General features: G+C 40.6%; 1 protein-coding gene across 1 annotated transcript in view; it reads right to left on the bottom strand.

Annotated features, from left to right (window-relative positions):
• gsg1l (gsg1-like) overlaps positions 1-22,205 on the bottom strand; it is a 52,978-nt gene that overhangs the window by 10,188 nt on the left and 20,585 nt on the right. The window contains exons 2-3 of the mRNA XM_061905653.1: positions 13,213-13,260; positions 3,004-3,156 (exon numbers count right to left, since the gene is read on the bottom strand). Of these exons, the coding sequence (XP_061761637.1) occupies positions 3,004-3,156; positions 13,213-13,260 (201 nt within the window). The remainder of the gene's footprint in view (positions 1-3,003; positions 3,157-13,212; positions 13,261-22,205) is intronic.

The raw sequence follows: 22,205 nt of genomic DNA, 5'->3' as shown, positions 1-22,205 counted from the left end.
ACTGAGTTAAAGGCCTACTGAAACCCACTACTACCCACCACGCAGTCTGATAGTTTATATATCAATGATGAAATATTAACATTGCAACACATGCCAATACGGCCGGTTTAGTTTACTAAATTACAATTTTAAATGTACCGCAGAGTTTCTTGTTGAAAACGTCGCGGAATGATGACGTGTATGATTACGCGTGTTTGTGATGTCTCGGGTTGTAGCGGACATATTAGCCCAGCACCACTTACGGCTAAAAGTCGTCTCTTTTCATCACATAATTACACAGTAATTTGGACATCTGTGTTGCTAAATCTTTTGCAATTTGTTTGATTAATAACGGAGACTATAAAGAAAAATGCTGTTGGTGGAAAGCGGTGGATTGCAGCTGCCTTTATCACCGAAACACAGCCGGTGTTTCTTTGTTTGTTGTGAAGCTTTAACACAGAGCGGTCAAGCGAACATGTATCTCTACGTCAACCAGCAAGTTTTTGGATGGGAAAATTGTGATATTAAGTCGGCTCTTACCGCAGACTTGAGTGGATTATGCGACCTTCCTCCTGTAACTGTCAAAAAATGCAGCTGTGATCTTGGCTCCTCTATTGGCTTCTCTGAGAGACACTGCCGTTTACCGCAGCCCTCTGACTTTCTGGTATGACTTTATAATCTCACTAAAACACTATTAACACAATAAGCAGATAAGGGATTTTCCAGTATTATCCTAGTAAATGTGTCTAATAACATCTGAATCGCTCACACTGCCGTCGCCTGGAGCCGTCGCCGTTTTTTTGTGTGTGTTTTTTTTGTTAGTGCTTCACTCTAACTTTCCTCATCCACAAATCTTTCTTCCTCGCTCAAATTAAGGGGGAACTCGTCGCTTTCTCGGACCGAATTGCACTTGCTGCTGGTGGCTATGATTTATAAACAATGTGAGGATGTGAGGAGCCCTACAACCCGTGACATCACGCGCACATCGTCTGCTACTTCCGGTAAAGGCAAGGCTTTTTTATTAGCGACCAAAACTTGCGAACTTTATCATCGATGTTCTCTACTAAATTCTTTCAGCAAAAATCTGGCAATATTGCGAAATGATCAAGACCTGCTATCCCCGTTTGAATAAGAAAATCAAATTTCAGTAGGCCATTAAGTCAACTTGTAGTATACTACTAGTGTTGTCCCAATACCAAAATGTATTTTGGTACTTTTAGATACTTTTCTAAATAAAGGAGACTGCAACAAATTGGCTTTATTTTTAACAAAAAAATCTCAAGGTACATTAATCATATTTTCTAATTGCAAGTTTTTCCTTAAATAAAATTGTGAACATACAACAAAACTTGTCTTTTATTATTAACTAAACAGTCTCCTAATTTAGTCTGTTGACATATGCAGTAACGGTCATGTCTTTGTGATCATGTTCTGTTCAGTTCTGTTCTGTTTTGTTTTTGACTCCATTAGTTCCTGTTTTTGCGCACCCTGGTTTGTTTTTGCTTCCATGACTACCAATCAGTTCACCTGATCTCACGACTCACACACCTGATTCACATGGACTCATGCACCTTTTGTCAATCACCACGTCACCATTTAAGCCTGCAGTTGCCAGGCAGCCAGCCTGGCCTGGCGACATCATTTCCTTTACACCGTCTATCCCCTTCTACTCAACCTTGACACCACCTTGTTATCCATGCCGATGATCCCTGTTCCTTTCTCGTTCCAAGTAAGTTTTTCGTTATTCATGCCATAGCGCAAGTTTTTGTTTTATGACCATAGTTTTGCCTTAGTGCAAGTTTTGTTTTCATAGCCAAGTTTTGTACCTCCGTTACGAGCGCTTTTCGTTTATTCCTTTTTTTTTAATTATAATTAAAAGATGTCCTTACCTTCACGCCAAGTCCGTTCCAATCACTTTGCACCACGGAAAAACAATCCACACCAAAGTCCAAGCCTCATTCTATTATTTTGTCAACTTTATTAAATACAAGTGGTAGAAAATGGATTATTAATGCACTTGTCCATTTACTGTTATTATCTGCTTACTTTCTCATTTAACATGTTCTATCTAAACTTCGGTTAAAATGTAATTATCACTTATTCTTCTATTGTTTGATACTCTACATTAGTTTTCGGTATTGTTCTGATACCAAGTCGTTACAGGATCATACATTGGTGTTATTCAAACTTCTCATGTGGATGTAGTTTCTGAGTTTATAAACATAATATCAATAAACAAAAAAATGAAAGAAGATTTTGTGTTGCTAAAATGAATCAATTTAATCATAGTACTATCGACTAGTTAAGCTCCTGGCCTTGGTATCATTACACTGCCGACTCCGGATGGATGTTAGCCGCTAGCTAGCTAGCTAGCTATGTATGTATACATATGTATGTGCATATGTATGTATGTGTGTGTATATATATATATATATATATATATATATATATATATATATATATATATATATAATTTTGATTGTATTTATTATTATTTTTTAATAGATTTTTTGAGAAGTATGAATTGATTTAAATCCGGGTTGAATACGGATCACGATTCAGATACATTTTTTTGTGCACCATTACTAACCATCATATTCATTTTTTTCTTTACTGAAAGAACTTATTTTATCGATGAAGCTGCTCGATGTTCCCTCATTGACTTCACAGCCTTGGCGGAGGTTGTCTGTTGTCCACCATGTGATAAAGTGCAAAACTCGTCAGAGGAAGAGGACTGTTGCTCACTTGTGATGCGAGGAGGCGTTCTGGTGCAGGCAGCGCCAGGTTTTTGGATAAGAGGTTTAAGACCACTTCAAATCCCTGGCGGCCAACACAGAGGAAAACCTCTGACCCCGGTTGACCTCTCACAAACCTACGCCGCTTTCTCGCCGCGTTTCTGATGGACTGATGCTGGTAAGACGTGTGCACACACATGAGGTGTGTAGCGATGAAAGTGTACAGTTAGGAACATTTAACTAACTAGATTAGCAAGAGTGTGCGTGCGTGTGTAAGCATCCCACTTACCAGAGAGCACGGTGAAAACGGCGGCGAAGGCGTTGAGCTTGAGTCCGTCGATGACGTTGCTGGAGTGGAAAAGCTCCAAACACATCAGACTGAAGCCCACTACGAGCAACAGGATGTAAAGAACCTCGGACACCACCGACAACCACAACACGCCTGCACGCATCACACACATCACACACGGTTAGCTTATGATGCAAGACATAAAATATCATTCAAATGGCAACAACAATATTATCAACTACATCAGGGGTCAAAACTTTTTCCACTGAGGGCCACACACTGAAAAACTAAAGTATGCAGAGGCCATTTTGATATTTTTCATTTTCAAAACCAATACAATATATAGATTATTATTTTAATCTTTAGGGGCTGCCCTCAAATTTGATCCCAGGGACGCAAAAGGGTATCAGTCATAAAAATATTAAAAACATGTCATTTTTTAAAAATCTAGATCAAATTCAGGTACACATAACTACATATGCCTATTTTTTTTATATTTTGGATCCCCTAGAATTTTAGTGTGACTTTTTTTTCTTTTAACTGTCATTGCTTAAAAGACAATGAATCAATATCAATGTTTTCATGAATTATTGAGTATTGATAGTCAAATCTGAAATATTTTGGGGGAAATATTAGATAGATTTTGGCATTAAAAACGTTTTTATATATGTACAGGACGGGCGATGTGCCAAACCTGATAAACCCAACTCGAGGATGTGGCAACAGACAAAGCAAAAAACTGAGACAACTCTCAGCGATGGATCACTCGACTCGTGCGTCGATGAAGGACGCAGCAAGCTGCAAGATCTAATGTGAATTGCAGGGCACATTGATTTTGCCATTAAAAACGTTATATGTATGTGTGGGAAAAATCACAAGACTACTTCATCTCTACAGAACTGTTTCATGAGGGGTTCCCTCAATCATCAGGAGATTTTAATGGAAGCATTCACATACAATGGTTTATATAGGGCACAGAGTGGGTGGGTACAGGCAGGCATAGGGGCGTGGTGATTGGCTCATGTGTTACCTAGGAGTGTTTCCGTCCTTGACGGCATGTTGATATGATTTCACTGCGCTTGTTGAGGGATGGCAGGTCTGGATGATATATAATAAACAGTTTCTCTTTTAAGCATAGGTTGCATCTTTTATTACCACATGTTCCAAATGTGCTTGCTGAGTTCTGTAGAATTCCGCAAGGTCTGGTTTCTAAAGGAGGCCTTGTGATTATTCCATCTGGCTTTAAACGCTCCTTCGGTTAATCCTACGTACGTGTCGGATGTGCTAATGTCCTTGCGCGTTACCTTTGCTTGGTAAACGACTGATGTTTGTAAGCACCCCCCGTTGAGAGGGCAATCAGGTTTCTTACGGCGGTTACATTCCTTATTGGTTTCAGAGTCATTTAGTCTGGGGGCAGGCAGTCGTTTTGCAATTGCTTTGTTGTGGTTTGAAATTATTTGTTGTATGTTATCCATACAGATGTAGCTCAATTTAATATATATATATATATATATATATATATATACATATATATATATATATATATATATATATATATATATATACATATATATATGTATATATGTATGTATATGTGTGTGTGTGTATATATATGTGTATGTATATATGTATATATACACATATGTATATATATGTGTGTGTGTATATATGTATACATATATGTATATATATATATGTATATATAAAAATGTATATGTGTATATATGTATGTGTATGTGTGTATATATGTAAATATTTACATATATGTGTATATATATGTATGTATGTATATATGTGTATATATACATTTATATATAAATGTATGTATATACATGTGTATATATACATTTCTATATACATGTGTATGTATATGTATATGGAGATATATATGTATGTATATATGTGTATGTATATATATATATGGAGGTATATATATATGTATGTATATATGTGTATGTATATATATATATATGTATGTATATATGTGTATGTATATATATATATATATGTATGTATATACAGTATGTGTATGTATATATATATATATATATATATATATATATATATATATATATATATATATATATATATATATATATATATATACAATGACAGCTTTAACCTCTGAAGGCCTTAGTGTACACATGCGTGGACAGCACCTTTTAGCTCTTATTTCCATAATTCTGTACACTACTGAAATGGGGTCTTATGCCGACATATGGACACTTATACTGCTATCTGGTGGTGTCAGAAGAGTATAACATACAAAGGAATCTGGAAAAAAAAAGTGTAAACATTTAAATTAGCATATCACTACACATTAAGTACACATTAGTGTACTTATGGACTAAGTACATCATGTCAAAAGATGATTTTTAGTTTTTATTCTACTTAGGGTCCAATAAGTCCAAACAGTAAAGAGAAATTAAAAAAAAGCATGTAAACAAATAGCTTTGGCCTTAAGAGGTTAAAAAAAAAGGCCTGCATGGCAGCTTTGTGTTATTAGAGTCAAGATTGCAACATGTTCTCGTTACATTTCACCTGTTTGCGCTTTCTTTCCCCCACTTTTGATGTTTTTAGGAGTATTTCAGAAGGTGCTGTGGGCTGTTAAAAAATTAGCTACGGGCAGCAAATGGCCCCCTGGGCCACACTTTGTTTACCCCTGAATAACATGGACAAAAGAAATGGGACACCTTCAGGAAGTGAAAAGTAAAGAAAATGCCTTGTTTTGTGCACTGGGAATGCACACAATTAGCTTGTTTAGAGACAAAAGAAAGAACATTTGGAGGGACGATTAAGGACTTTAGTACGATTTCGCTTTTAGCGTTCATTGATTGATAGGGGTGTCCCAACACTTTTGTCCATACAATGTGAGAAGTGTGATGTTTGCAAGTTTTTCTGCACGGCACTACAAAAATGGACATTTCAAAGCTGCAGGGACTTTTGCTCGCATGCTTTGAATGATCTTTGACCTGCTTATTTTCTGCCCTACGTGTTGGCGTTGTGTAAGGCTCAAGCCCTGCAATCGTGGGACTCACTCCACAGAATTTAAAAAGATTATCACGCTGACCGAGATGAGGCGGAGTCACAGCCATGCACTCCTTTTTTCCATTTTGCACAGTACTTGTGTTGCACTAACAAGTACTTTACCAGAAACACACTATATCCAAAGAATTACAGGACACTCTAAATTAGAAACAAAATGAAAATAACAGAATGATAGCTCATAAGGGCTGAAACAGGGGTGTCCAAAGTGCTGCCCTGGGGCCAATTGCGGTCTGCGGCTAGTTTTTTAACAACCCGCTGCACATTCGAAAATTACTGTAAAAAAGTGCAAACAGGTGAAACGTGACAAGAAAAAAATTGCAATGTTGACTATAATAACACAAAGCTGTATTTTTTTCTTTAAAACTGTCTTTTTTATTTTTGTAGGACATATCTAAAAAAAAAAATCTTTATTTTTATTTATTATTTGTTATTTTTATTTTTGATTTATTTTGGGGGGAGGGACAAAAGCAAAATAAGTCTTTGTTTTCTAAGTACCTGTATTATGATTTCCCTAGGAATTGAATAAATAAATATAATTTTAAAAAATACTGTCATTACCAAAAATAATAATGAATCAAAATGAATTGTTGTGAATCATTGACTTATTCAGGGCTCCAATTAATTCGCATCAAATATTCCACTTTTAAATATTTTGTGGGGTATATATTTTATATTTTGTGTTTGCTATTAAAAAATAATATATATATATATATATATATATATATATATATATATATATATATATATATATATATATATATATATATATATATATATATATATATATATGTATAAGGGATGGATCAATTTTGAGGTTAATCTAAAGACTTGAGGGTTGAAAGTAAGAAAACATTATTTTATTTTTAACACTTTTATGAGTGGGGCCCTTTTGGATTCCCAATCATTTTAGTGGGTTTTGTTTTCCTAGTGTGTGAATGTGAGTGTGAATGTTGTCTGTCTATCTGTGTTGGCCCTGCGATGAGGTGGTGACTTGTCCAGGGTGTACCCCGCCCCCCGCCCGATTGTAGCTGAGATAGGCGCCAGCGCCCCCCGCGACCCCAAAAGGGAATAAGCGGTAGAAAATGGATGGATGGGATGGATGTTTTTCTTTAAATGGTCATTGCTCAAAAAAAGAATAATTAATTTGTATCAATGTAATTAATTTTTTTTAATTGACATATTTGAGGCTCAAATTTAACAAATATTCCACTTTAAAATATCAAAAGAATAATAGTATATGACTTATTTTTTTTATTTTTATGGACGACAACCTCTCCTCTCTGAGCTGCTACCTTACCGTGGTAGAGGAGTTTGCGTGTCCCAATGATCCTAGGAGCTATGTTGTCTGGTAGGATCTCCCAAGACAAACAGATCCTAGGTGAGTGATCAGACAAAGAGTAGCTCAAAGACTTCTATGGAATTACAACAAAATGAACTCAGATTTCCCTCGCCCGGACGCGGGTCACCGGGGCCCCGCTCTGGAGCCAGGCCCAGAGTAGGGGCACGATGGCGAGTGCCTGGTGGTCGGGCCTGTCCCCATGGGGCCCGGCCGGGCACAGCCCGAAGAGGCAACGTGGGTCATCCCTCCAATGGGCTCACCACTCATAGGAGGGGCCATAGAGGTCGGGTGCATTGTGAGCTGGGCGGCAGCCGAAGGCAGTGCACTTGGCGGTCCGATCCTCGGGTACAGAAGCTAGCTCTTGGGACGTGGAACGTCACCTCACTGGGGGGGGAAATAGCCTGAGCTAGTGCGCGAAGTCGAGAAATTCCGGCTGGATATAGTCGGACTCACTTCGACGCACAGCAAGGGCTCTGGAACCAGTTCTCTCGAGAGGGACTGGACCCTCTTCCACTCTGGCGTTGCCGGCAGTGAGAAGCGACGGGCTGGGGTGGCAATTCTCGTTGCCCCCCGGCTCAAAGCCTGCACGTTTGAGTTCAACCCAGTGGACGAGAGGGTAGCTTCCCTTCGCCTTCGGGTGGGGGGACGGGTCCTGACTGTTGTTTGTGCTTACGCACCAAACAGCAGTTCAGAGTACCCACCCTTTTTGGGTACACTCGAGGGAGTACTGGAAAGTCCACCCCCGGGTGATTCCCTTGTCCTACTGGGGGACTTGAAACCTGGAGAGGCGTGATTGGGAAGAATGGTCGCCCGATCTAAACCCGAGTGGTGTTTTGTTATTGGACTTTTGTGCTCATCACGGATTGTCCATAACAAACACCATGTTCAAACATAAGGGTGTCCATATGTGCACTTGGCACCAGGACACCCTAGGCCGCAGTTCCATGATCGACTTTGTAGTTGTGTCATCGGATTTGCGGCCTTATGTTTTGGACACTCGGGTGAAGAGAGGGGCGGAGCTTTCTACCGATCACCACCTGGTGGTGAGTTGGCTGCGATGGTGGGGGAGGATGCCGGACAGACCTGGCAGGCCCAAACGCATTGTGAGGGTCTGCTGGGAACGTCTGGCAGAGTCTCCTGTCAGAGAGAGTTTCAATTCACACCTCCGGTAGAACTTTGAACATGTCACGAGGGAGGTGCGGGACATTGAGTCCGAGTGGACCATGTTCCGAACCTCTATTGTCGAGGCGGCTGATTGGAGCTGTGGCCGCAAGGTTGTTGGTGCCTGTCGTGGCGGTAATCCCAGAACCCGTTGGTGGACACCAGCAGTGAGGGATGCCGTCAAGCTGAAGGAGTCCTATCGGGTTCTTTTGGCTCATAGGACTCCGGAGGCAGTGGACGGGTACCGACGGGCCAAGCGGTGTGCAGCTTTAGCGGTCGCGGAGGCAAAAACTCGGACATGGGAAGAGTTCGGGGAAGCCATGGAAAACGACTTCCGGACGGCTTCGAAGCGATTCTGGACCACCGTCCGCCGCCTCAGGAAGGGGAAGCAGTGCACTATCAACACCGTGTATGGTGCGGATGGTGTTCTGCTGACTTCGACTGCGGATGTTGTGGATCGGTGGAGGGAATACTTCGAAGACCTCCTCAATCCCACCAACACGTCTTCCTTTGAGGAAGCGGTGCCTGGGGAATCTGTGGTGGACTCTCCTATTTCTGGGGCTGAGGTCGCTGAGGTAGTTAAAAAGCTCCTCGGCGGCAAGGCCCCGGGGGTGGATGAGATCCGCCCGGAGTTCCTTAAGGCTCTGGATGCTGTGGGGCTGTCTTGGTTGACAAGACTCTGCAGCATCGCGGGGACATCGGGGGCGGTACCTCTGGATTGACAGACCGGGGTGGTGGTCCCTCTCTTTAAGAAGGGGGACTGGAGGGTGTGTTCCAACTATCGTGGGATCACACTCCTCAGCCTTTCCGGTAAGGTTTATTCAGGTGTACTGGAGAGGAGGCTTCGCCGGATAGTCAAACCTCGGATTCAGGAGGAACAGTGTGGTTTTCGTCCTGGTCGTGGAACTGTGGACCAGCTCTATACTTTCGGCAGGGTTTTTGAGGGTGCATGGGAGTTTGCCCAACCAGTCTACATGTGCTTTGTGGACTTGGAGAAGGCATTCGACCGTGTCCCTCGGGAAGTCCTGTGGGGAGTACTCAGAGAGTAAGGGGTACCGGACTGTCTTATTGTGGCAGTCTGCTCCCTGTATGATCAGTGTCAGAGCTTGGTCCGCATTGCTGGCAGTAAGTCGGACACGTTTCCAGTGAGGGTTGGACTCCACCAAGGCTGTCCTTTGTCACCGATTCTGTTCATAACTTTTATGGACAGAATTTCTAGCCGCAGCCAAGGCGTTGAGGGGATCTGGTTTGGTGGCCACGGGATTAGGTCTCTGCTTTTTGCAGATGATGTAGTTCTGATGGCTTCATCTGGCCGGGATCTTCAGCTCTCACTGGATCGGTTCGCAGCCGAGTGTGAAGCGACCGGAATGAGAATCAGCACCTCCAAGTGCGAGTCCATGGTTCTCGCCCGGAAAAGGGTGGAGTGCCATCTCCGGGTTGGGGAGGAGACCCTGCCCCAAGTGGAGGAGTTCAAGTACCTAGGAGTCTTATTCACGAGTGGGGGAAGAGTGGATCGTGAGATCGGCAGGCGGATCTGTGCGGCGTCTTCAGTAATGCGGACGTTGTATCGATCCGTTGTGGTGAAGAAGGAGCTGAGCCGGAAGGCAAAGCTCTCAATTTACCGGTCGATCTACGTTCCCATCCTCACCTATGGTCATGAGCTTTGGGTCATGACCGAAAGGATAAGATCACGGGTACAAGCGGCCGAAATGAGTTTCCTCCGCCGGGTGGCGGGGCTCTCCCTTAGAGATAGGGTGAGAAGCTCTGCCATCCGGGAGGAGCTCAACGTAAATCCGCTGCTCCTCCACATCGAGAGGAGCCAGATGAGGTGGTTCGGGCATCTGGTCAGGATGCCCCCCGAACGCCTCCCTAGGGATGTGTTTAGGGCACGTCCAGCTGGTAGGAGGCCACGGGGAAGACCCAGGACACGTTGGGAAGACTATGTCTCCCGGCTGGCCTGGGAACGCCTCAGGATCCCCCGGGAAGAGCTAGACGAAGTGGCTGGAGATAGGGAAGTCTGGGCTTCCCTGCTTAGGCTGCTGCCCCCGCGACCCGACCTCGGATAAGCGGAAGATGATGGATGGATGACAACCTTTCGGGTCCCCGGTACCAAACTGGAGGGGATCCCTAAAGGTTAAAAAAAAAATCTATATAATGTATCGGTTTTCAAAAAGGAAAAATGTTATTATGGCCTCTGCATGCTTTAATTTTCATTGTGGGGCCCTCAGTGGAAATGTGGAAATGGGGCGGCCGTGTCAGCAACTTGAGGGTTCCAGGTTTGATCAGGGGCGTCGCCAGACATATTTCACTGGGGCACGTGCCCCACTGTTGATCTGCAGTGCCCCAGTAAAAAAATTCACCAATAAAAAAAACGCTTCAGAGTTTTAAGTCTACATAACATACACAACAGCGCACATACTACTTAGTATGATAATTGATTGCTACTGTATTCACTCCACTTAACAATGAGCACATGGCGTGTGGATCGAGACTTCAGTTGAGAGAGAGAGAGAGAGAGAGAGAGAGAGAGAGAGAGAGAGAGAGAGAGAGAGAGAGGACGCGAATCACTGTGTGAGGTAGGTAACGTTAGCCAACAACAATTTGTTAATTACATTATTTTGATTTTGATTCGACTCAAACTGTAACTCCTAGATGGATTTAAGAAAGTTATTCGCCCGCAGCCTTGAAGAAGCACCGAGGAATGAGAGATGTAAGTGAAGTCCTAGCTAGCTAGGCAACATCATTGCCTTAAGTTGATGCTAAGTTAGCTAACGTTATTCCTTGTATCAAGACAAACATATTCATTTGCTGTACGAGCTGTCGGGGGAATTTCCAATGAACATGAAACATAATGTTGGTTATTGTCTGCTGGTTCTGCATCAATGATGATTTGGAGTAAGCATGTGTGAGTTGAGTGCTTCTCAAATGGCTTATCTTGAGGAAGAAAAACACGTTTCCATATCATCAAGTCGTGAGCCAAATTTTTAAATCATTCAAGTTTATTTCACAGAAAAATAGCACAGCAGACTTGTCTTGTTAATCGGTGTGACTTTGACTAAAATAATCTTGTTTTGTCACCAGAAAAATGGCTACAGCTAAAGCATCTGGTTTTGTTTCCCAAAAAATAGTAACATTTCTGTATTTGTTTTCAGAAAAATGGCTGAAAATATCGTGTTTTGTTGCCCCATTTAGATTTTTTAAAAATACATTTCCATGTCTGTCCTGAGTCCTCCTCCAACTTGTTAGTCGGTTTGCCTTTTGCTAAAATACTCACTAATTGTCACTAAAAAAATGGCTAAAAATATCTGGTTTTGTTGCCACAATTTGATTTTTTTCTCCCTAAACTTTTTTTTTTTTCATGCACACATCTGACTGCGACTCACTGAAAATGACACACAATCCACTTTTATGTCACGACCCAGCAGTTGGGAACAACTGGTCAACTGTATAACAGTTACTGTAATATTTCCATGTCTGTCCAGAGTGATTGACCACTTTGCAAAAATGAAAACGAGACGTCACAGTTTACTTCTCAGAAAATGATTCCCTGAACAGACACACTACAGTTGTTCATTTATTCTACTACTGTGGCTTTATTGTTTTGTGTATATTTTATAGTTTTGTGTATCTGAAATAGGATTTGCCACATTGCAATAAATGGAAATTAAATAATATAAAAGAACCCAGAGATGTAGGGGTGCTTTATTTTTTGTTTTACTTTTGTAGATGTTAAATTTGCAGATGATTACTGCAAGAAATATTTCAAAAAGATTCATTGCTCTTCCTTTTTGCTTTTACCAGTAGCAGTTTAGTCTGGAGTAAAAAAGTGCACAAGTAGGTCAAATGCATTAGTTAATTTCAGGTGGTTAATCAAAGATCCATACAACATAATCTGATATGATTTCATAGTTGAAAGCACTATTTAGGTATTTTTTATGATAAATAAGTGCTTAAAAAATGTTTTTGCTTGCGCTCTGCACGCTCACATGAATTATTTGTGCCCCAGGTGTGCCCCAGTACAGTATTAGGTCTAGTGACGCCCCTGGGTTTGATCCTAGTCACTTTATCCACCTGCTCTCAGTGCCCACCCACACTGGTCTAAATGCAACTTAGATAATGGCTCTCACAATATAAAGCGGTTTGAGTCAATGGAGAAAAGCGCTATATAAATGTAATTCACACAATTCACAATGTTCGTACACCCCTGGTCTAAATCATCACGACAATCCCAGGTAACATGCAAATATAACCCCTCTGGTCATGTTCTGTACTTTTCTACCAAGTTCTGACTCGGCTTGAGCCTTTGCCGCGTGTGACAGCGGCGGACTCAAACCCACGGACACACAACTGCTTTCCGACTGGGAGTCGAGCATGCTAGCCAGTCAGGGTTCGAAACCCCTCGGAACGAGATTTACTGAACATCCCAGTGCAGAGCTAAGCTAGCTAGCCTCTTTTACGCGGCAAAATCTTCTTCTGGTGTGTCGACTCCTTTTATGGTCGCACACAAGCAACAATGTGAAGGCTTATCTCTCAGCATTCACACAATTATGCAACAATGTCTTTAAAAAACAAACAAAAACGTGACATAGCGATAGCGTGTTGCATCCCTGGTCTACATTAAGACGAGCGGGCGAAGACGCTTAATGGGGCTCATTACTCACCTCTCTCTGACGCGGGCGCCAGGTCAATGAAGCTGCGACACTTCTCACCTAAGAGAGGGAGGCAGAGAGAGAAGATAAACGAGGGAGGAGAGGAGGAACGTGCAAAGGTACAAGGTGAGATGAGCTGGGAATGAAGCCCAGAGCGACGGCGAACAGAAGACGGAGCGGCGCATACGATGGCTTGATTAGCAAGGGACGAATAAAAGGCGAAGGAAAAGAAGAATGAACATCAATGGAACCCAAATACAATCTTCTTATTTTTTCACACTTTTTCTAGGATTATTGATAAACATTATCGCCAACTGCACGGTGGAACATGGGTTAGTGCATGTGCCTCACAATACGAAGGTCCTGAGTAATTCTGAGTTCAATCCCGGGCTCGGAATCTTTCTGTGTGGAGTTTGCATGTTCTCCCCGTGACTGCGTGGGTTCCCTCCGGGTACTCCGGCTTCCAAAGACATGTACAAACCCCGTTTCCACATGAGTTAGGAAATTGTGTTAGATGTAAATATAAACGGAATACAATGATTTGCAAATCCTTTTCAACCCATATTCAATTGAATGCACTACAAAGACAAGATATTTGATGGTTAAACTCATATATTTTTTTTTTGTACAAATAATAATTAACTTAGAATTTCATGGCTGCAACATGTGCCAAAGTAGTTGGGAAAGGGCATGTTCACCACTGTGTTACATCACCTTTTCTTTTAACAACACTCAATAAACGTTTGGGAACTGAGGAAACTAATTGATGAAGCTTTGAAAGTGGAATTCTTTCCCATTCTTGTTTTATGTAGAGCTTCAGTCATTCAACAGTACGGGGTCTCCGCTGTCGTATTTTACGCTTCATAATGTGCCACACATTTTCGATGGGAGACAGGTCTGGACTGCAGGCGGGCCAGGAAAGTACCCACACTTTTTTTTTACGAAGCCACGCTGTTGTAACACCTGTCTTGCTGAAATAAGCAGGGGCGTCCATGATAACGTTGCTTGGATGACAACATATGTTGCTCCAAAACCTGTATGGACCCTTCAGCATTAATGGTGCCTTCACAGATGTGTAAGTTACCCATGCCTTGGTCACTAATACACCCCCATACCATCACAGATGCTGGCTTTTGAATTTTGCGCCTATAACAATCCGAATAGTTATTTTCCTCTTTATTCTGGAGGACACCACGTCCTCTGTTTCAAAATATAATTTGAAATGTGGACTCGTCAGACCACAGAACACCTTTCCACTTTGCATTAGTCCATCTTAGGTGAGCTTGGGCCCAGCCAAGCCGGCGGCGTTTCAGGATATTGTTGATAAATGGGTTTGGTTTTGCATAGTAGAGTTTTAACTTGCACTTACAGAAGTAGCGACCAACTGTAGTTACTGACAGTGGTTTTATGAAGTGTTCCTGAGCCCATGTGGTGATATCCTTTACACACTGATGTCGGTTTTTGATCCAATACTGCCTGGGGGATCAGAAGTCTGTAATATCATTGCTTACGTGGAGTGATATCTCTAGATTTTCTGAACTTTTTGATGATTTTACGGACCGTAGATGGTAAAATGCCTAAATTCCTTGCAATAGTTTGTTGAGAAATGTTGTTGTAAAACTGTTCGACCATTTGCTTACAAAGTGGTGACCCTCGCCCCATCCTTGTTTGTGAATTACTTAGCATTTCATGGAAGCTGCTTTTATACCCAATCATGGCACCCACCTGTTCCCAATTAGCCTGCACACCTGTGGAATGTTCCATATAAGTGTTTGATGAGCATTCCTCAACTTTATCTGTATTTATTGCCACCTTTCTCAACTTCTTTGTCACGTGTTGCTGGCATAAAATTCTAAAGTTAATGATTATTTTAAAAAAATGTTTATCAGTTTGAACATCAAATATGCTGTCTTTATAGCATATTCAACTGAATATGGGTTGAAAAGGATTTGCAAATCATTGTATTCCTTTATATTTACATCTAACACAATTTCCCAACTCATATGGAAACAGGGTTTGTACCTGGGGATAGATTGATTAGCAACACTAAATTGCTCCTAGTGTGTGTATGTGAGTGGGAATGTCTGTCTATCTGTGTTGGCCCTGCGATAAGGTGGCGACTTGTCCAGGGTGTACGCCGCCTTCCGCCCGAATGCAGCTGAGATAGGCTCCAGCGACTCCAAAAGAGACAAACAGTATAAAATGGATGGATTATCGCCAACTGTTATCTGCAGTTTTCATTTCAGTCATTACACACCTAAGGAACTAGTAGGTTTGTTACCACTCAACAATCAATCTGTTTTGTGGCGTCACATGTTTTGCAATGAACTATGTAATAATAAACTATCTTTATTACAAAACACGTCCGTTAGGCTGCTCTAAACTTCCCACCCGGAAGTCACGCTGCGTTCCATTTGTACTGGTTAGTCGGAACTTCATCTAGGTTGAAATTGGTTGTAAAGTGGATTTCTTTTTTTTTTTTTTTTATAATTTTTTTTATTATATTGATAAGAAAATCATAATACAAGTACTGAGAAAACAGACACTTTTTTTCTGTCCCCCCACCCCCCCAAAAAATACAAAAAAAATACCAAAATACAAAAAAATTCTAAAAGTAGAATAATAACACCCACTCCCACTCCTCCGTCCTTCATTTCAGTCACAGTGGGTAGCAATGTACTGCCTTTCTCTTTGCCACAAGCAGTTAGAGAATCACAATAACTGATTAAAAGGAAGAAAAAAAAAGTGACAATAAAATTAAAAATCACAAACATACAGAGAAGTGTCACTGAATAAAAAACAACATCAACAACAAAGAAATAAAGAGTTGAGGTAAGTGAAAGGGTTCATTGTCAACAGCGAGTGTCACACTTATCCTATAGTGTCTTTAATTTAGCTATGTAACTAATTATTCAACCCGGGGTCAAGTCAAATTTGTCTTGACAAGAAAGTCGCAGCTTGCTGCAGGGTTTTTTCTCCCGGGATGCAAACGAACTATTCCGGACTAGGCGTGAAGGTAGGAACATATTTTATTTCTCAAGAAAAGCGTGCTGTTCACACAAGAAGCTAACAAACAAAACGAAAAACTTAACGCAGGAAACATAGAAGCTAAACACTTAACATGGACTATGGCATGGAACAAACAAGACTTGCTCTGGCATGAAAACGAGCAGCATGAACTACGGCATGGAACGATCAATACAGAGCAGCGTGAACTAAGCATGAAAGGAGCAATGTCGCCAGGATGACTAACTGGCAAAACAGGCTTAAATAGTAGTCTCTGATTAGAGCAGGTGCGTGATCCGAACACATGAGGCAGGTGAAACTAATGAGTCATCATGGTGACTTAACAAGGGAGCGTAAACAGGAACTAAAAGAGTCCAAAACTAACAGAAAATAACAAACAACATGATAAACACCACAGATCATGACAACATTGTTTTGGCGTACCCCTCAGATTATATTTAATTTTCTCTAAATCTAAGAAAAACATGAGATCTTTAAGCCATAGGGAGGCCTTGGGGGAAAACTGTGATTTCCACTCCAATAAAATCCTTCTACGAGCTATTAATGATGCAAAGGCGATACTATCCCTAAAAGTCTACTTAATTTTTTGATAGTTTGGTGGTATTCCAAAAATAGCCAATTCTGCACAAGGCGTCAATTAAAAATTTAATGCATCTGCAGGTCGGATTTCCTACTCAGAAAGTGGGAGCATTCTCATCACCCCCCGAGTTGACTTCAAAGATATCCGTCCTGGATGTAAACAATAATATTAGCTTCAAATAACATCCGTTATTAGCGCTTCTGATTACTGACTATAAGGCGCACTTAAAATACTTTCATTTTCTCAAAACTCAACAGTGCGCCTTATAATCCGGAGCGCCTAATGTACGGTTATAATTTTGGTTGTGCTTACCCACCTCAAAGCAATTTTATTTGGTACATGGTGAAATGATAGGTGTGACCAGTAGATGGCAGTCACACATAAGAGATACGTGTAGACTGCAACATGATGGCAATATGATTCAAGTGAACAACACCAAAATTGTATATGGCCCATTAAAAATATAGAATATTACACACAGATGTAAACAATAATATTAGCTTCTGTAATGTCCGTTATTAGCACTTCTAAATATACTGAATCTTTCGGACTATGAGGCACACTTAAAATACTTTCATTTTCTCAAAACTCAACAGTGCACCTTATAACCCGGTGCGCCTAATGTACGGTTATAATTTTGGTTGTGCTTACCCACCTCAAAGCCATTTTATTTGGTACATGGTGAAATGATAAGTGTGGACAGTAGATGGCAGTCACACATAAGAGATACGTGTAGACGGCAATATGATGGAAATGTGACTCAAGTGAACAACACCAAAATTTAATATGTCCCATTGAAATTATAGAACATTATAAACGGCGCTCAAAAATCTGTCAAAATGTTTGAGTACGACTTTGGTGAGCTATGAATCCGCACTGTTTGATGGATTGTACCGTGCTTCAACGTACGCGTATTATTATGGTGTGAAGGTAAGACATTATCTGACGTCTTGTTTCGCAATATTATGCAACGGCAACTTTTCTTACCTTCTGGTACCTACTAATCTGTATTTGGGATGTGCATAAGGTATTAGTTATTTATTATATTACTATTAGTTGGGTGATCCGGATTCTTTCTAATACATTGTCTTACGCTTATTATTGGGAACTTCCCTTGTGCTGGGAAGAGTCCTCCCAGATTCTTTTTTTTTTTTTCTAAATAAAGAGAAGTGACTACAACTGAAAATCTACAATTTATTCTGTACAAAACCATGAGTGCAAACAATAGCAATAATGGCCTTGGAGAAGGGACCGAGCTGTCTGAAGTCCGGAGCCTTCTCTGAAAACGGTCGCTCTCCTTGCATGCTTTTTGTACATTGGTGGAGATCGAAACCGAAAGTTAACTTGGCGTAAGTGTCGAGCACACACAGATTCTTGTCTACACTTGCTCCGCACCTGGTACATCCTGACACCATTAAAACTAGTGAGAATAATATGTGTGAGTATATATAAGAAACAAAGTGAGATCACGGTTCTTACCTTCTTCGAGCAAAACTAAGGCAGAAGCTAGTAACTTCAAAGGCAGTGGTGTCAAACTCATTTTAGCTCAGGGGCCGCATGAATGAAAATCTGTGCACACGCGGGCCGGACTATTAAAATCATGGCGTTAAAATTACAAAATAGAGACAACTTCAGATTGTTTTATTCGTCTTACTTTGACCAATAATAGAACAAACAAATTCTGAAAATATTACAATAAAAATATAGAAGAAAATACAAGCAGCAGTAAAGTTTAGATCCATGAAGAAAAGAAGAAAGTGTTTATAAATGAATGCATTTACATATGTATTAAAATGTGTTTTCTTTTGTATTTTTTTTTATAATGAATTAAGTCATGTTTGTGACAACCTTTTTCCAAAACACAATATAGAATGTGTGTAACGCTTGCGGGGCATGGTGATGCCGGATTTGTTCTTTCGTGGATGCAGTCGGGCAATGGACACAGCGTGGAGGTAAGAAATGAAGATTTAATTAACTAATAAAACATACTAGGAAACAGAATAACTGGCACAAGGGCAAAAAAAGCAAAACAAAAACTACTAGCATGAGAGCTAGGGGAAATCAAATGCATAGCGCGAAAGCTAGAGAGTAGAAACGTAGAATTGCAGTCGTCACTTGTTGCGTGTAAGCAAATTAGGATGCGAGAAAGACTGAACAAAAAGGGCAGGCTTACATAAGGCAGTAATCAAGAGAAACAGGTGTGCGTCAACAGCGAGTAGCAGGTGGAACTAATATGAAACCATGGTGACAGAACAAACAGGAACTAAGGAAGTCTAACATAAACAGAATATGACACAAAAATTGAACAAACCTAGAATATGGTATGATCCGGGCAGCGGATCATAACAATGTGAGATATAACAGGATAATGCAAACCATTATCATTTGTTTTCAAAACGGTTACAAAGAAGTGGGACCCAAATAATTTCCTGCGGGACCCCATTTTTATGACTTGATGGGGTCCCTGGTACCCCATTTTGAAAATTCCTAGCACCAACACTGATGGAGTATTGGTGCGTGCAAAACAGCAGCAGGCGGCTGTGGCCAGCGGGCCGGTTCTAATACTAATCAAATATTGGGGCCATAGATCATTCATTCGCGGGCCGGATCTTTTGACTTTCGACACATAGGTTCTAAGGAGTTCCATTTTGCTCAAAAGTGGGAAAATGTTCCCCGAACATTTACGTTACAAGGCTGGGCTTCTCTGTGTGTTCCTTTTTATATCCCATTGGGTTGAGTTTTTTTCTTGCCCTGATGTGGGATCTGAGCCGAGGATGTCGTTCTGGCTTGTGCAGCCCTTTGAGACACTTGTGATTAAGGGCTGTATAAATAAACTTTGATTGATTTATTGATTGATTGATGGATTGATGGATTGATTGATTGATATGCTAGCGGCCACGCCTCTACTCACAGAGAAAAGAGACAAGAGGGTTCACTCTATTTCATTCCTCTGTAGAACAAACGTGCCCATACCGTACTATGGTAAATTAAAGACTTAATTTAGAGTTATTTGGACACTAGGGGAACATATAAGGGTGAGGGTTACTAATAAGCAATAATTCTGAAGTTATTGAGGGAAGACTCTTAGTTAATGGCTTGCTGGTTGTATAATAAGACCATGCAGAATAAGGCATTAATAAGTACTTAATAATGACTAATTAAGAGCCGATATGATACTAATTTGCATGTTAATAAGCAACTAATTAATGGTGAACATGTTCCCCATACTAAAGTGTTACCCAATTTATTTCTATATCTGCAATATTTTCGATGTTTCTAAATCCAAACAACCATTCGACCCGGGTCCTCTACGCACAAAGGTTCAGCTTTTGAACCCTCCACCTGTAGAGTTTAGGAAGATACAGTACTTTTGTAAACATTGACGCGGTACAAAGCCAAATAACCATCGGTGTGTAGTAGGGCTGTGATTCGATTCGATTCTCAGCGGTAAAGAGTCGATTCAGAATCTATTCTCGATTTAAAATGAATACTTTTTAAAGGCCTACTGAAATGATATTTTCTTATTCAAACGGGGATAGCAGCTCCATTCTATGTGTCATACTTGATCATTTCGCAATATTGCCATATTTTTGCTGAAAGGATTTAGTAGAGAACATCGACGATAAAGTTTGCAACTTTTGGTCGCTAATAAAAAAGCCTTGCCTTTACCGGAAGTAGCAGACGATGTGCGCGTGACGTCACCGGTGTTAGGGCTCCTCACATCCTCACATTGTTTACAATCATAGTCACCAGCAGCTAGAGCGATTCGGACCCAGAAAGCGAAAATTTCCCCATTAATTTGAGCGAGGATGAAAGATTCGTGGATGAGGATATTGAGAGTGAAGGACTAAAAAAAAAAAAAAAAGCGAGGACAGTGAGAGCGATTCAGATGTTATTATTACTAGGATAATTCTGGAAAATCCCTTATATGCTTATTGTGTTACTAGTGTTGTAGTGAGATTATATGGTACCTGAAAGTCGGAGGGGTGTGGCCACGGGTGTGGTGACCGCCAGTGTCTCCGATGGAAGGAGGTAATAGTAAGCAGCAGCGGCAGGAGGACGCAAGCTCCGCTCATAACTACGGTAAGAGCCGACTTATTACCACAATTTTCTCACCGAAACCTGATGGTTGACATGTGGTCGGGAATCATGTTCGCTTGACCGTTCTGTTCCATATGAAAACTTCACCTTCGGGAATTTTAAACAAGGAAACACAGGCTGTGTTTGTGTGGCTATAGGCAGCCGCAATACACCGCTTCCCACCTCCATCTTTCTACTTTGACGTCTCCACTATTAATTGAACAAATTGCAAAAAATTCAGCAACACAGATGTCCAGAATACTGTGTAATTATGCGATTAAAGCAGACTACTTATAGCTTGGATCGGGCTGGAAAAAAATGTCCACTACAACCCGACACGTCAAACGCACGCGTCATCATTCCGCGACGTTTTCAACAGCAAACTTTGCGGGAAATTTTAGATTGCAATTTAGTAAACTAAAAAGGCCGTATCTGCATGTGTTGCAATGTTAATATTTCATCATTGATATATAAACTATCAGACTGCGTGGTCGGTAGTAGTGGGTTTCAGTAGGCCTTTAATAGCATAGATAAGAGCTCTGATATTTTTTTTACGTTACTTTAAAGAAAACTGTTTTCGTTTAATAATTTTCTACCCAAACATTTAATAAAGTCAAGTAGCCAACATGTCTCTTTTTTAAAGTAGATCCGTACAGCAGATATAGATAATCTACATCAGGGGTCACCAACGCGGTGCCCGCGGGCACCAGGTAGCCCGTAAGGACCAGATGAGTCGCCCGCTGGCCTGTTCTAAAAATAGCTCAAATAGCAGCACTTACCAGTGAGCTGCCTCTATTTTTAAAATTGTATTTATTTACTAGCAAGCTGGTATCGCTTTGCTCAACATTTCTAATTCTAAGAGAGGCAAAACTCAAATAGAATTTGAAAATCCAAGAAAATATTTTAAAGACTTGGTCTTCACTTGTTTAGATAAATTCATTTATTTTTTTACTTTGCTTCTTATAACTTTAAGAAAGACAATTTTAGAGGAAAAATACAACCTTAAAAATGATTTTAGGATTTTTATTACACATATACCTTTTAAATTCCTTCCTCTTCTTTCCTGACCATTTAAATCATTGTTGAAGTATTTTTTTATTCTAAAGAATAATAAATACATTTAAATTTAATTCTTAATTTTAGCTTCTGTTTTTTCGACGGAGAATATTTGTGAAATATTTCTTCAAACTTATTATGATTAAAATTCCCCAAAAATTATTTGTCTTTGTTAGAAATATAGCTTGGTCCAATTTGTTATATATTCTAACAAAGAGCAGATTGGATTTTAACCTATTTAAAACATGTCATCAAAATTCTA

This window comes from Nerophis ophidion, linkage group LG07, assembly GCF_033978795.1.
Source record: "Nerophis ophidion isolate RoL-2023_Sa linkage group LG07, RoL_Noph_v1.0, whole genome shotgun sequence".
NCBI classification, from domain to species: Eukaryota; Metazoa; Chordata; class Actinopteri; order Syngnathiformes; family Syngnathidae; genus Nerophis; species Nerophis ophidion.
Note: the sequence above shows the minus strand (reverse complement) of the source record. Positions and strands in the feature narration are given on the sequence as shown.